Source organism: Geotrypetes seraphini, chromosome 2 (assembly GCF_902459505.1).
Source record: "Geotrypetes seraphini chromosome 2, aGeoSer1.1, whole genome shotgun sequence".
Lineage (NCBI taxonomy): Eukaryota > Metazoa > Chordata > Amphibia > Gymnophiona > Dermophiidae > Geotrypetes > Geotrypetes seraphini.
In genome coordinates, this window is record NC_047085.1 from 85,920,179 (window position 1) to 85,936,356 (window position 16,178).

General features: G+C 39.1%; 1 protein-coding gene across 6 annotated transcripts in view; it reads right to left on the reverse strand.

The window, feature by feature from the left end:
• Window positions 1-16,178, reverse strand: part of LRRCC1 (leucine rich repeat and coiled-coil centrosomal protein 1) — a 148,637-nt gene that overhangs the window by 95,729 nt on the left and 36,730 nt on the right. For all 6 annotated transcript variants that reach the window (XM_033934347.1, XM_033934342.1, XM_033934344.1 and 3 more), the window contains 3 exons: window positions 15,739-15,941; window positions 15,402-15,591; window positions 6,813-6,961 (listed from right to left, as the gene is read on the reverse strand). In XM_033934347.1, coding sequence (XP_033790238.1) covers window positions 6,813-6,961; window positions 15,402-15,591; window positions 15,739-15,941 — 542 coding nt within the window. The remainder of the gene's footprint in view (window positions 1-6,812; window positions 6,962-15,401; window positions 15,592-15,738; window positions 15,942-16,178) is intronic.

Here is a 16,178-nt window from a genome sequence, read left to right on the forward strand (position 1 = left end):
TGGTGAGAATCCCAAGACCCATCACTGAGGACCTCTCAGAGGTGGCCAGAGCAGACAAGGGAAGCATCCTTGAGCCACTGACAACTAAGTGTATATAGGGTGCCAGCATTGGTGGCCCAAGGAGTGCTGCTGTCTGTCAAGCTTGGTAAAAAAGGGAATTCTGGCCATCTTTGGAGGAAGTCTTCAGCTCACAGAGCTCGGGGATACTCGTCAGCTTAAGTATTTCTATTTTGAGTTGAAGGTGCTGGGAAGAGTGAGGGCAGAGAGGAAACTTTGTACCCACCCACTTTCGGCTCAGGCCCATCCAAAACTGGCTATCTGGCTACGCCACTGTTCCAGCCCCTTTTCTGTTTCTCCTACCCCTATCCATCATAGTTTCACTTCCTTTTGGACTACAAATTCTTTATCTTTATTGGAAGCTTCTATATCGCTACTAATGACTAGGGAGCCAATTCAGAGTGATTTTCAAAGTAATTTGAAAAATTATTACAGCTTGCAATTCCTCTCTTTTCAAACGGACTTCCTAGGACATCAAGCCGCTAAGTGGTATAAATTAATATCTGAACTTATGGAGGGCGTGGCTTGGACGCGCATGAGGAAGGTCGGCTAATAAGTGAGCTCCAAGAAAAAGACCTTGAAAGTCTGCAAAAAGTCTAAAAGAATTTTAAAAAAAATAAGAAAAAAAAAGCCTGGATTAAATAAAGAAGATAAGATAAAAGATGGCAACAGGAAAACAAAACAAGAATGACTTTGCGCTGGCTGGTAGCAGCAAAAGAGCAAAACCGGAACAGGAGACAGGTTCAAAAATGACAGATATAGAAGTAATAAAAGAACTAAAGGAAATAAAGGAAATGCTATCAGTTTTAACAAAAAAAGTTACGAATATATCAGAGGACGTTTCAACGCTAAACAAAAAAATGGATCTCCTGGAATTAAAGTCAAATAATCTAGAAGAAAGAATGATGCTTGTAGAAGAAGAAGCAAGTTACAGTCGAACAGAAAGAAAAAAAATAGAAATACTTACTAAAGAAATTGAAGATTATTCTAATCGAGAAAGAAGAAGTAATGTCCGTTTGATTGGATTACCAGAAGGAGCAGAAAAGGGAAATCCGGTAGTCTTTATTGAAAATCTGTTACCCAAACTACTTCCGATAAAAACAAAATATCCCATAGAGGTAGAAAGAGCACATAGAGTGCCTATGAAGAGAGGAGAAAATCAACACGGACCAAGACCATTTATATTCAAACTATTGCGCCACCAACAGGTCTTAGAAATACTTCAACTAGCAAAGCAAAATAAAGGTCTTAAATATCAAGATGCTTATATCCACTTTGTTCCTGATTTTGCTAAAAACACAGCGATAAAAAGGAAAAAGTTGCTGGAATTGAGGCCAAAACTAAGAGAATTAGGTACAAAGTTTGGATTAATGTATCCTGCAAACATGAAGGTTACCATCGGAAATAAAACTTTTACATTTGATGATGCTGAGAAACTAGAGAAATTTATTCAAACTCAAGAAATACCTATGTCATCCTAATTTTGAATAATATGTCTTTAATTTATTAATTAGAAATGTTGGGAAAAATATTATACTATATATATCATCATATATTAATTATATAGAGAAAAATAACTTTAAAGAATTTACTATATTTCAAAATGCAACGATTTAGAATGTTTTTAATTAGCTTCAAATATATTCTTTTCAACGTCTCTCTTACAATAGAATTAGAATGTAACAGACATTCTAAAATGCAAAAAAAAAAAAATTTTAAAAGGCTTAATGCAATTATATGTTTGTAAGTTTAACAGGAAATAATTATAATTATAATATAAAATATGAAAAGAAAGAAAGTTAACATAAATTTAAATGAATGTAATATAGAAAAGATAATATAACTAAAAGCCTGCTTTGAAATTTATTACAGACAGAATAGATTGGTGGGAATATCAGAGATAAAAAAAAAAAAATTGAGGGGGATGGTTTTTCGGGTGAGGTTTTTCTTTTCCTGTGGTGAGACTGCTGCGGGGTCGCACACCGGACACATATATATACTTGTTTGAATTGTATTCCCTCTTCTCTCTTCAAAATGACTTAAAAATCTAAAAACTTACAATCCCGAAGGTCTATGCGTGAGGAACACAGGAAATGGATTTTTTTCATACCGGAAACACAACATGAACATATAATATAAAATATAAGAAGAAAAAAGAAGAAAAAGAAATCAGAAAATGGATTACAAGAACTTTGGAAGATCGTAAAGAACTATTCAATATAATCTCCTTAGGAAAAGAAGAAGAAAGAAGACAAGGAAAAAGAAGAAAATAAAAATGAGAAGAGATAAAGAGAGAATCAGATAAGTGGAGAAACGATGTATGTGCCTGGTGTGTGATTTTAGCGGTGTTCTCTCATGGGGGGGAGATTCTTTACTTGTGAAACTATTGTTCCTATATCATTATGTTCCCATATTAATGATATTACTATAATAAAATATAAGATGAGAGGAAAAAGTTTTTTTGGGATATAATAAAAGATAAATACTATATTTATTTATTTATTAATGAATTAATGGTAATAAATATAGAATTTTAAAATATCCTAAGAAATGTATATGAAACTGACTGAATTCATAGATATATAATATATGAATTATTTACATTTTAATATTATTTAAATATTTAATGACTTAAACTGTATTTGGAAAGCTAAAGGGTCTTCTTGGAGTGTGTTATGGCTGATCTTGATATGCGTGTTGCCAAGTATACACTATTTTTGCTAAATGGGGAGGGAAGGGAGGGGGGTAGGAAAAGGGAGATGAAATTAATTAAAGAAAATCTTAAAAGTAAGGGTTTAATAATAAATAAAAGAATAAATATTAAACATGTGTGGATATCTGATCAAAAATATATTTATAGAATTTTACTTCAAATATTACTTATTAATTTAAATGGCTCTTAAAATTTATTCTCTTAATGTCAATGGTCTTAACCATCCAATCAAATGAAAGAAAATACTAGATTTTCTTCATAAGCAAAAAGCTGATATTTATTTCATACAAGAGACATACTTGTCAGGTATTGAATCTAATAAACTAAAAGAAGGTTGGGTGTCCAAATGTTTTTTTGCACCGGCTGTTGGAAAAAAAGCAGGAGTAGCTATTCTCATAAATAAAAAATGTATAGCAGATTTTAAGTTAATAAAATTTGATCCATTAGGAAGATGGGTACATATTAAAATGGATCTGAGGAATACAACCCTGGACTTATTTAATTTATATGCTCCTAATTCAAATCAAATGGAGTTTTTCAAAAATATTCAGCAGATATTACTACCACTGGCTGCTAATAATTTAATAGTAGCTGGAGATTTCAATACTGTAATGGATCCTATTCTGGATAAAAAACCAAGTAAAATTATGAAATCATTAGGATTAGATAATTTGATACAAACTTGTGATTTAGTAGATATATGGCGTATCCTTCATTTTAATGATCAAGAATATTCTTTCTGTTCTCAGGTCCATAAATCCTTTTCAAGAATTGATTATATATTCGTTTCTAATAACATAGCACAAAAAGTGATGAAAGCAATTATTGATCCTATTATTATATCAGATCATGCTGGTGTGTGGATTGATCTGCAGAATGATATATCAGTTTATTCTAAACCAATTTGGAGATTTGATAATGCTTTACTTGCAGACATAAAATTTATAGAAAATATTAAAGAAAAAATGCATGAATTCTTTCAATTCAATAATTCGGATAACATAAACATTGAAATTTTATGGGACGCTTATAAAGCAACAATGAGAGGGAATATCATATCATATTCTGCATATATGAAAAAACAACTTAAAAAACAATTTATACAATTGGAACAAGAATTTAAATTATTAGGACAAAAATTAATTATTAAATGGGAACATGATACATTGCAGAAATTATTAAAAACAAAAGTTAAATATAATGAGATTTCTTCTCAATTTGTAAGGAAAGATATGTTCTGTCAGCAAGTACAGTATTATGGAAATTCAAATAAAAATGGAAGATTATTAGCAAATTTTATTAAAGCAAAAAAAAGAAAATCTAAGATTATTGCAATTAAGGATAAACGGGGCAATACACACACTAGTAATGAAGATATTATAAAACAGTTTCTTGATTTTTATAAGGATTTATATACTTCTGATACTTATAAAAATAAAGAACAAGATGGTATAGAATTTTTAAAGGCATTTATTGGACCAAATATTCCGGATCATATAAAAGGAAGTTTAGAAGAACATATATCTTTAAAAGAAGTAGAATCAGCATTGAAAGCTCTTAGAGTTGGATCCGCTCCAGGTGGAGATGGATATACTGTTGAATTTTTCAAAACATTTCAAAATATTTTATTACCTTATCTATTAAATTTATATCAATATCAAATAAATAATGGAAATATATCAGGAACTATGGCTGATTCTGTTATAATTGTCTTACCAAAACCAAACAGGGATGCGACATTGATAACAAATTATAGGCCTATATCTTTGATGAATGTAGATGCTAAATTAATTGCTAAAGTGCTAGCTATAAGATTAGCAAAAGCTCTTCCTTTTATTATTGATATACACCAAACAGGATTTGTTGCTAAAAGACACTCTTCACATAACACTAGATTAGCATTTCATTCTCTAAATTTAGCAAAAAATTTGAATGATCCAGCTTTTCTAATATCATTAGATGCAGAAAAAGCATTTGATAGAGTAGAATGGAAGTTTATGTATCAAGCTCTAGAATGGTTTGGTATAGGACCTGGTTTTATTAAAATGATTCAAACATTATATAGCTCCCCTGGAGCAAGATTAAATATAAACAATAACTTATCTGATAAATTTAACTTGCTAAGGGGAGTTAGACAAGGTTGTCCTTTATCTCCCTTACTTTTTGATATCGTTCTAGAACCCTTATTAATTGCAATAAATCAAACTAAGGGAATAAAGGGAATCACATTTTCTAATTGGGAATTTAAATTATCTGCATATGCAGATGATATATTATTATATTTAAGAGAACCAGAAGACACCATTCCACATCTATTTAATTTAATAGAAAAGTTTGGAAAGTTTTCTGGATATAAAATCAATTGGGAAAAATCTGAAGTTCTTCCAATCAGAATAGGCCCGGGAGCCTTAGGTCCCTCCTGGGGGCAGGGCCTTGGGCACATGGTCGGGTTGGGCCCATGTGCCTCAGGCCCCGGCCCCAGGAGGGACCTAAGGCTCCCGGGCCTATTTTGATTGGCCCAGGCGCCTTAGGCCCCCACCAGTAGGCGGAGCTTTGGGACGGATGGGCCAATCCAGCCTCATTCCTTCGTTGGCTGCCTGCCGGACAGGCGGGTTTGGCTCCCGTCTGTCCGGCCAACTACACAAAGGTACGGGGAAGGGGGGTGGGGGTGTCGTGGGGGTCGGCCAGGGGGGTCGCGGGGCGGCTGGGGGGGCGGTCGGAGGTTCTTGGGGGGGGCGGTCGTTGGGGGGAGGAGGGTTTGTGTCGAGGGCAGGAGGACCTGGGATCCCTCCTGCCCGTAATGTAGTGCGGGGTGGGGGTAGGGGTTCAACGTGGCCAGGAGGGTTTGAGCTCCCTCCTGGCCCGAACAACTAGCGGGGGGGGGGGGGGTCGCCAGGGCCAGGAGGACTTGGGCTCCCTCCTGGCCCGAACAACTAGCGGGGGGGGGGTCGCCAGGGCCAGGAGGACTTGGGCTCCCTCCTGGCCCGAACAACTAGCAGGGGGGGAGGTCACCAGAGCCAAGAGGGCTTGGGCTCCCTCCTGGCCCGATATTGTCGGGGAGTTGGGGAGTCGGCGGGGCAAGAGGGCTTGGGCTCCTTTTTGCCCCGATCGTGTCGGGGAGTAGGGGGGCAAGAGGGCTTGAGCTCCCTCTTGCCCCGATCGTGTCGGGGAGTCGGCGGGGCAAGAGGGCTTGACATCAGAGAAAGGGCGGGACCGCCGGAAGAAGCAGCGCAGGCGCAGGGCTCACAGAAGGTCCAGGACCGCCAAGAGGAAGCAGCAGGACACCGGTAGGAGCTTCTACATGATGGGGGGGGGGTCGGGAGGCTGTGGGGGTGCGAGCGGTCCTTCAGGGTGGGGGAGCGAGTGCGTGCGAGCGGTCCTTCGGGGTGGGGATGCGGGTGCGTGCGAGCGGTCCTTCGGGGTGGGGGTGCGAACGGTCCTGCGGGGGGGTGAATTGGAGGTCGGGGGGGAACTATGTAAAAAAAATTTTGTTTTGTAAAATCATGTATAACGCGCGCGTTATATGCGTGAAAATACGGTACTCCTTTCTCACCTACAACCAAAACACCAGCTTCACACCACTTGTAGGCCCTTTCCAAGCCTACCTTAGAAATATTGATAGTCTAGTGCTCTACTCAGGGCAGGAGATTCTCTAGTCACTCCTGCCCAAGCCAGCTCCACGTTCAAAATGGCTGCTGTGCTCATCACTGGAGATCCCAGCAATCATTTTCAGATTGGGGATGTCACAAACAGGAGCAAATGGAGAGAGTTCCTGCACTTGCCAGTCCCAATCTCAAAATGGATGCCACCACCTCCAGAAGCCACTATGATGAGGAGAGTGGGACTGTGTGACCCTAGTTTCAGTTTAGGTCAATACTATGTGATGAATTTTGGCTGCACATTCAATTTGGGCCAAAACCAAAAGTCCCTATTTTGGTCACTCTACTGCCTTCTGCCCATTCATATAAACTTCAAGCCCCAAACAATCTGCAATGGCTTATACAGTAAGCATATTTCCTAGTGCTTTCAAATTTTATTTTACCTGTCTGTTGTGTGCACAGCCAAGCTATTAATATCTTTCTCTTCTTTTGCTTTGCCTTGCAATTCTTTGATATGTTCAGTCAATTTCTTTACAATCTGTTCAGCCTTCCACCTCTTTTCTCTTTCCTGATCTAGTTCTTGAACTAGAACCTGGAAGAACAATACAGAGTAAACAAAATTAGATATTTCAATTAAAAATTAAGGACATAAACAGATTCCTTTAAATCGGTACTCCTAGTCCTAGGCTATAACCCATTAATAAAGCAAAGCTGTGCAAGTGCCTATTGACCCATTTTCTTTCCTAGCCCTGTTAAACCTGACGGGAGTAAAAAGTTCAGAAAAACTCTTTAAAAATTGCAGCTGATTAAAAAAACTGCAGTGAGGCTGATATATGGTTCGAGGAGATACAAGTGTTACTATATTTTATATGAAACTTTATTGACTACCTATAGAGAAATGTATATAGTTTTAAACTATTTGTTTCATTCATCATATTATACAGGCCGAGGCTTCCGATCATCTCGCTTTGTTCTTTTCACATTTGCATTATTTATCTAATAGACTGAGTAGCACATTTTTATTGCAGTTTCACCCTTTTAGAGGTATAAGTTTTAAACGTCAATTTAACTCCTCATTTATATGCTGCTATTGTTTGGAATAATTTACCTAAGCAAATAAGGACATAAATTAGTTATTGGAGATTTTATAAAATGCTTAAAACATTTTTATATGATAGATTGTAAAGTTAGTATTTTTATCTAAAAAATTGTAAGGATATATTTTTATCCAAAGAATTGTAGCTCCCCATAGAATTATTATGTCTTCTTTCTGATGTAAATTGCCATGAACTAATGATATTAGAATGATTCAGAAATCTTGTATTAGATTAGATTTAAAAAATGCCCTGGTATTACAGGGCTAATATTCAAAAACCTGGAGCACAAATAACATATGTTCACAAAAACAAAAAGGCAGTGAGAGTCAGATTCTATAAATGGCACCTATAGGTTCCAAGAAGCACATGTGTCAATTACAAGCTAGATGCTGTATAGAGAATTGTGCCTAGCGGCGCCTAAAGTAAACTTAGATGCACCCTATTTATGTCAGGGTTTTCTTGGCCTAAATAAGTGCACCTAAGTCTAAACACACCCATGATCTGTCCCCTAACCATGCCTACTTTCTGGTAGGCGCTCACCATCTAATGAATTATATTTTAATTGCAATTTTCATTATTGTCGCCAATTTAAACCTTTTTAAATAAGTCAGGCATGCCAATCTAGGCATCTAACCTTAAGCATCTTTTTATAGAATCAGGGCCCCAGTGCTTAATATCAGCAGAGTTCATAAACTTATAAAAATGCCCAGAAATGCTCAAAGCCCTGCATCTACACATGAAAACTACATTTTATACACATAAAGGCATGCGCCCCTTCAAAAGGTAGAAAATTCAAATATCAGTGTTTGTGCAGCTAATTTCCAAAGTTAACCATACAAAGACTTTGAATGTCATCACCCATATTTTCAGATTACAATGAAATAAAAAAATTAAGTGAATACAATATTTTTGTCTCATGGTTTCATATTTTACCCCGAAAGTTATATGACCCTTCACTGGACTTGGATAATGACGCAATGACCTTTTACATAATAGAGCACTCTTGGTGCCTCCCTGCTGACTGACATAAGCTACTGAAATTACATTGTCTGAGAAAGCATGTACCATCTTGTCATGCAGTAAGCTGCCGAGCACCTGCAGCACCAGGTGAATGGCTTTCAGTTCCAACCGGTTGATTGACCACTTTGTCTGGGCAGGAGACCATCGTCCCTGCACCAGGACACCCTTGCAATGAGCTCCCCAGCCATAAAGACTGGCACCGATCATCAGGATCACCCACGTGGAGATGTAGAGCGGCACTCTCCGGGATAGAGAGTGTGACTCCAGGAAACCAGGTCAGACTGTGCAGCACCTCTGGCATCCGAGGTAGGGGGCATCTGAAAACACATCCATCTGTGCTGACCAGTAGGATAAGAGCACATCCTGGAGAGGGCGTAAATGTGCCCTCACCCAGGAGACCATGTCTATTGTTGCTACCATTGACCCCACCAATTGCTAGTAATTCCAAGCTCTTGGTGCTGGCCTGTCCCAAAACTCCCTGACTCGTGAGCTTTGATCTAAGGACTTCAGGGAGAAAAACTTTGTTGTCCTTTATGTTGAAAAGGAATCCCAGATACTCCAGGAACTGTGTCGGCTCCAGGTGGTTCTTTCGAAAGTTTATAACCCAGCCCAAGCTCTGCAGCAGTTGGACCACAAAGCCTACTGCCATCCTTTCCTCAGATTGTCCAGGTATGGATGCACTTGTATACCCTCCTTGTGGAAGTGTGCTGCAACTATAACCATCACCTTGGTGAATGTGTGTGGCGTCATGGCAAGTCCAAATGGAAGATACGAGAACTGAAGTGGTATTCCAGAATGTGAAACCTCAAGAACTTCTGTGATCCAGGAAAATGGGGATATGCAGATAGGACTCCATCAACTCCAGCGGGACAAAAAATTCCCCCGGTGTCATGGAGGCAATGACCAATCTTACCATTTCCATTCAGAAATGTAGTATATTGAGAGCCGCACGGACCAATTTCAGATCTAGGATCCAGTCTTCCGAGTCTTGCTTGGGATGAAAAGTATATGAAGTATCTGCCTGAGCTTCTATGGCTGCTAGATCTAGTAGTTTCTTTACTGTTGCTCGGTCTTGGACCTCCTTTGGCTTCCCCGCTGGAGAATACAGAAAGAGGTCTGGAAGGGGATAAAAGAACTTGAGCTCTTACCCCTTCTGAATAATTTCCAATATCCAGTAGTGTGATGTGATCTTCACCCATGCTTTCCAGTAAGCCAACAACCTCCCTCCTATCCTTGAAATACAGCTCCTATTGAAGATATGTGAATACCATGGGCGTGCCCAGCTGTTATTAATAATTAAAACTTGAAAATAAAAGCATGCAAGGTGATACAAGGTGATTAACTTTGAAATTATTGGGGGTAAATGAGACAGGTGAATTGTGGAACTGTCTGTAAAAGTTTATTTTAAATTGGCTATGATAGAATCATAGAATCAAACTTAATAAAAATATTAAAGTTTTGTAAGCTGAACTTCTCAGAAAGAAAAAAACAGCCCAGAATTAGAGAGGAAAAACATGCTGACATGCACAAAGTTAAGACAAAGAAAAAGCTTGTGTTAAGAACTTTTAGGAAATGGAAAAGGCGAGGTATAGTTTTCCCAGTAAACAGGCCTTTAAAGAGAGAACCAAAAAGGAAGTCTGTTTCTCACACATTAACACACACAAGCTAATTAGCAAAGTTCATAAAGAAGTTATGAGGATAGAAAAAGTGAAATACTGCCACCTACTGGGTTTAAAATTGGGCTTAACATTGACAAATTTAGGATTTAATTGTATACGTACATAATGTATTCCTGGGTAGGAAGTCATGTGATAAACTGTGCCATTGTATTCTAACATATGGTAATTATTACAATGTCACATACAGTTTAAATGTCTTTGTCTTGTATTTCACCATTGGAGAGGAAGGAAAATGGATAACATGCATGCCTCTCCACAGACATGAAAGGCATTAATAAATATGAATTTGCAAGACTTCTATGTCTGTTTTTATTTGAATTTACAGAATGGGATTCCTTGCCCAATTGTATTGGGAGAGGGAGCCCATTCTGATAATTCTTTTAGCCCCTCTTTTCAAGTCTTCCAGCCTGGCTTGAACACTCCTGACCTGACATCAGAACTGTTTCTTGGGGGCCTCTGTGGGGCGAGATCCGGAGGACTGAGGACACTTAACACCCTTAAATCTCTGTCTTGAGCCTTGAAAAGATCTCTGGACCAAAGGGCCAACCAAGTAACATAACATAAAAATCAATTTCTGTACCGCATTTCCGTTTATTTAATTTTTATAAACCACATAGAACTTAACAGTTGAATAAAATATTTCAGTTCCCTAAAAATTTAGAAAACAAATATGTTTTCAATTGTTTCTTAAAATACTGATAAGAAGTAGAGGTCAATATCATTATCTTAAGGTCCTTATCCCAAGAAGCTTTTTGATAGGAAAAAGGACATTGATGGTACTTTTTAAATTGGCAGCCTTTAACTGATGGGATAATGAAAAAAGTGTGTGAACTTCGGGAACACGTTCAATGAGCAAAAATGAACGAATCTATAAGATAGTTGGGTAGTAGACTAGTTGAGACTCTATAACAAATACATCTGAACTTAAATTTCACACGAGCCTCAACAGGCAGCCAGTGCAGCTCATGGACAAAAGGAATAACATGGTCAAACTTTTTCAAAGCAAAAATAAGTTGAACAGCTGCATTCTGATTGATACGCAATCTAGAAATATTTTTTTGAGTAACTAAAAAATAAACAATATTGCAATAGTCCAACTGACTTAGCACCAAAGATTGTACCAGCAATTTAAAAGATGAAGCGTCGAAATATGCTCTTAAAGTGTGCTATTTCCACAATTTATGGAAACCCTTTTGCACTAGAGTATCGACTTGATTTCTCATAATTAAGTTCTGGTCCAAGATTACTCCCAGAATCTTAATAGTAGATTGAATCAGTTAGGTTGTAGCGAAAGTACCAAGAACCATGAAAATTAGCTCAACCTGACCCCCTAGAGGCCCTTGGTCTGTTGTCAAGTAAAGACTTTGGCTTTTGATCCTGCATGATAGGCCTAAGATTGTCCACGCTTCTAGTCAAATGCGCTGTTACAGAAACTGATAATTGTTGCCCACAGGCAATATATGCTAATGAAATGGTCCTACAGATCTATCTAGAAATTGTGACTTTGGAAGCCAGTGTGCTGCATCTAGCCTGACTAATGAGCACATACAGATAGTCAGATATCCTGACCTCATTGATGAACTCAAAATATCTTAGAAGCACTCTTCTTATATCCAACTTTTTCAGAATCCAGTCCTTTTTCTTAGAACCTGTGGACTGGAACACCAGCAATCTGATTTTTTGATTGACATGGAAGCTGAAACAACATGTGGCAAAAAAAGATGGAACAGCAGACAAAGAAACTCTGGCCTCTGTGAATTTGAGGAAAAGCTCTCTACAAAGTAAAGCCTGTAACTCCAAGACTCTTCTTGCTGAGGGAATGACTAAGAAAAAAACATCTTGAGTGTCAAATCCATCAAGGACACTTCCTTCAGAGGCTCATATGGAGCCTGACTGCGACCTTGCAACCCGTGAAGGGAACAGGTGTTTTAGCAGGAGTCTGAGTCACAGTGTCTTCTTTAGGAATCTATTTCTGGATGAGACATCAACAAAGCCTTTCAGTCTCAAGCCCTGAAACAAGCAAATCTCACCATGTGGACTCTGAAGAATGCCATTATAAGTCCCTTGTCAAGGCTAGCCTTGAGGAAGGCTAACACCACCGAGATCAGAGCAGAGAAAGGCTTCACCTGCTCCTTAATGCATCAGTTCTGGAAAGTGTCCCATCCCTTTACATAAGCAAAAATCATCACAGGCTTTTGGCTCTGAGCCGAGAAGCAATGTCTACTTCTGAGTATCCCTTGAGTGCTAAACTATGCACTGAAAAGCCGTGCTGTAAGAGCAAAGTGGTCCTGATCTTCTATGACTATTAGTCCCTGAGAAAGAAAGTCTGACTGTACTCTCAGTCTAAAACTTGCGCCTGTCTGAAGACGAACTAGGTCTGCATGGCCAATCTGTGTGGCCAATCTGGAGAAATGAGAATGACTGCTCCCTGATGGCATGTAATCTTCTGGAGAACCTGGCCTATCATGGGCCATGGAGGGAACACATACAAGAGCTTGCTCTTAGGCCACGCTAGGACCAGAGCATCCAGACCTATGCTTCCAGGCTTAGATCATCGACTGAAGAATCAGTCCGCTTTCTTCTTTCTTGCTTTTGCCAATAGGTCAAACATTGGGTCAACAAAACAGCCTTGGAAGCCTTGGAAGGCTGCTGCAGACAGCGTCCATTTGCCCAGGTCCAGTGTCTGTCTGCTGAGGAAATCGACTTGAACATTGTCCACGTCCACTTCAGGAGCATCCCGATGCTATCAGGATGCCATTGATATCAGGATGCCAGGGAAATGAAGAAGACTGGGCTCTCACTCCTCTCATTATAGAGCAGGGCCAAGGGCCACCACTGTATTTTATGCACATGCACCTGCATATCTATCATATCTCTCTTCTCCTGCCTTTCCTCCATATACATATTGAGATCTTTAAGTCTATATCCCTTTACACCTTACAACGAAGACCCTCAACCACTATAGTAGCCTTCCTCTGGACCAGTGGTCTCAAACTCAAACCCTTTGCAGGGCCACATTTTGGATTTGTAGGTACTTGGAGGGCCTCAGAAAAAAATAGTTAATGTCTTATTAAATAAATGACAATTTTGCATGAGGTAAAACTCTATATAGTTTATAAATGTTTCCTTTTGGCTAAGTCTTAATAATATTATTGTCATTTATAGCTAAAGAGACATATGATCAAGAAACTGTTTTATTTTACTTTTGTGATTATGATAAAAAATACCGAGGGCCTCAAAATAGTATCTGGCGGACCGCATGTAATCCCCGGGCCGCGAGTTTGAGACCACTGCTCTGGACTGATTCCATCCTGTTTATATCTTTTTGAAGGTGCAATCTCCAGAATTGTACACAGTATTCTAAATGAGGTCTCACCAGTGGCTTATACACTTATATCTCCTTTTTCCTACTAGTCATACCTCTCCCTATGCACCCTATCATCCTTCTAGCTTTCACCATCACCTTTTTGACTTGTTTGGTCATACTATCACTCCCAAGCCCCACTCCTCTTTCGTGCACAGAAGTTCTTCACCCCCCTAAAAACTGTACCGTTTCCTTGGCTTTTTGCATCCCAAATGCAAGACCTTACATTTCTTAGCTGCCAAATGTCAGACCATTCTTCAAGCTTTGCGAGGTCCTTCCTCGTGTTATTCACACCATCAGGGATGTCTACTCTATTGCAGGTTTTGGTATCAACTGCAAAGAGGAACATCTTACCTGACAGACCTTCAGCAATATCGCTTACAAAAATGTTAAAAACGAACAACAACATCTGTTTCCTCAGAGAGATCTCCATTGACCATTACCCTCTGTCGCCTTCCACTCAACCGTTTCCTGACTCAGTCTGTCATTTTATGTTCAGGGTGGAAGCCATCAAGCCCATTTTCGGAAGACCCCAATATCAAACAATTAGGTCTCATGCCTTTCTGACAACGACCATTCTCCTAGGTCCAAAGTCTGTTGGCTGAGATAGTCAGCTTGAACATTCTCCATGGAAAACTCTCTGCACCAAGGAGCCTCCGTAATATTGTTGAGACTGCCGACAGCCTTTTACATTACCTCAACTGGCTTTCCTGGGAGCACGCAATCTGCATGATACAGGAGAAGAACAGTGAGAGAAGTCCATCACTACCAATTTTAAACAAAATTGAGGGGGTTTTGAGGCAGATAAGAGGCTTTTAAGGAAAAATTAGAATAATCCAAGATGGATGCCACAACAGCAATTTCACACCAAACATGACTGGGAGAGCTACCCTGAAACTCAAAAAATTCAGGAGAGAGGTTTTTGGAGATAGGGGATCCTATTTCTGGCCCTAGAAACCCTCAAATTCAGACCCCCCCCCAATCCTGATTGTCTCCATAGACTATAATGGGCTGTACTCACTGTGCCATGCTGGTGCCTGCCTGTCAGTTCTCACTGCAGCTGCAAAGAGCTGGAAAAGACTTTCTACCTCTGATCTGATCCAGAGTCTACAAACAACTTGATCTTCGGGCTGCCAGTCGGACTAAGTCATAGTGAAACCACCAAAACCCCCAGAAAGTACTCATGCCACAACAGGGGGAGTGAAAATGCAGCTGGCACTCTTGAAGTCCAAACGTGCCTTTACTGGTGCCAAACAGACTGCGCTCAAGCCCCTGCTAAATTAGGAGGCGAGCTATCTTCTAGGCTGCATCTTCTCCCAGGCGGAACTGCCCCAAAGGGGTTCTCCTGACACCAAAGCTTCAAAGAACCGCCCCCCCCACCTCAGAAAAAACACAGTGAACTACGCCACACTACCCCAGCCCTCCCCCCCCCCACACACACACAAAATTAAGCAGAGCAGATCAGAAACCACCTTCTAAATTCGCTTGCAGGAGGAAAACTGAAGGTGGCAATATAAACTACTGGGGAAGGAGGCTGAGTTGAAAGTGTATGACATCCTTCTGCAATCAATTTGCAACCAGGAATCACTACAAATTACATTTGGATTTTCAGTGGCTACAGATACATTTTCTGCCACTGAAAATTTGCATCAATTTAAAACAATTTGTGAGTCAAAAAGGTATTAAGTTCATCTAATACAAAAGGTATCTTTTTTTGGTTTGCTCCGATTCTATTTATTTGCCATTTAAAGTTATGTAGTGGCTTCACTGCTTAAAATCAAATCCTTGCCAAATTTTTGCACTATCACATGATTATCACTGCCAATGAAAACAGCTATTTCCATTACTCTCAAAGTATTTTAAAACTAATACCCTGTAAGTGGACTCATCAGAAGCAGTTGAAGATAATACTTTGTTTCTTATAAATGCTGCATTCTGTTTTCTAGATGACACTTTTACACCTTCTGTGTCTGCTTTCCCAGAAGACAGACTGCTATGAACCTCCTCTTCCTTTTCAGAGCTCAGATGGTTTATTTTTCTTGTTGCACTCTGCTCCTGGCCACTAAAAAAAAAATCAATTCATTGAGAAACATGCAGTCAACAGAGTAAATCAAAACTGTTTTGATGCATAGCTACTGAGTGCTATGAATCTTTTTTTCTTTTCATCAAAATTAAAAGGAAAACATTTAATGCTGCACACTGATGATACCTGTCAGGTCCTTTTCCTTTTGCTGGCTGTTTAGCACAGTTCCTGTAAGATGTGTTTTTTCGACAGCTGGGAATCTTAGTTCGTTTAGTTAAACTCCTGTGATTTTCTTTTCCACTTTCAAAATCACTCTCAGACATCACATCTATGTCTCTCTTTGCTTTTAGCATGCTTGGAGGAGTGCAAGTTCTAGACGAAGTAGAGGACTGTAAAATGAAATTAGGCATTTAAAAACATCACAACTGAGCTACTATTCATGTAAGCTGTTCAACTATTTGCATTAATCATTTTAGTTTATGCCATATATATTTGCTCATCCTTGTGCATCTACCTCAATCTTGCAGGAATGATTTAAGAATTTATTTGAATTATTATCCACCTTTCCACAAAGGCTGAAGGTAAAGAAAAGATAATATTCCTCATTGAATTTAATGTTATTTGTT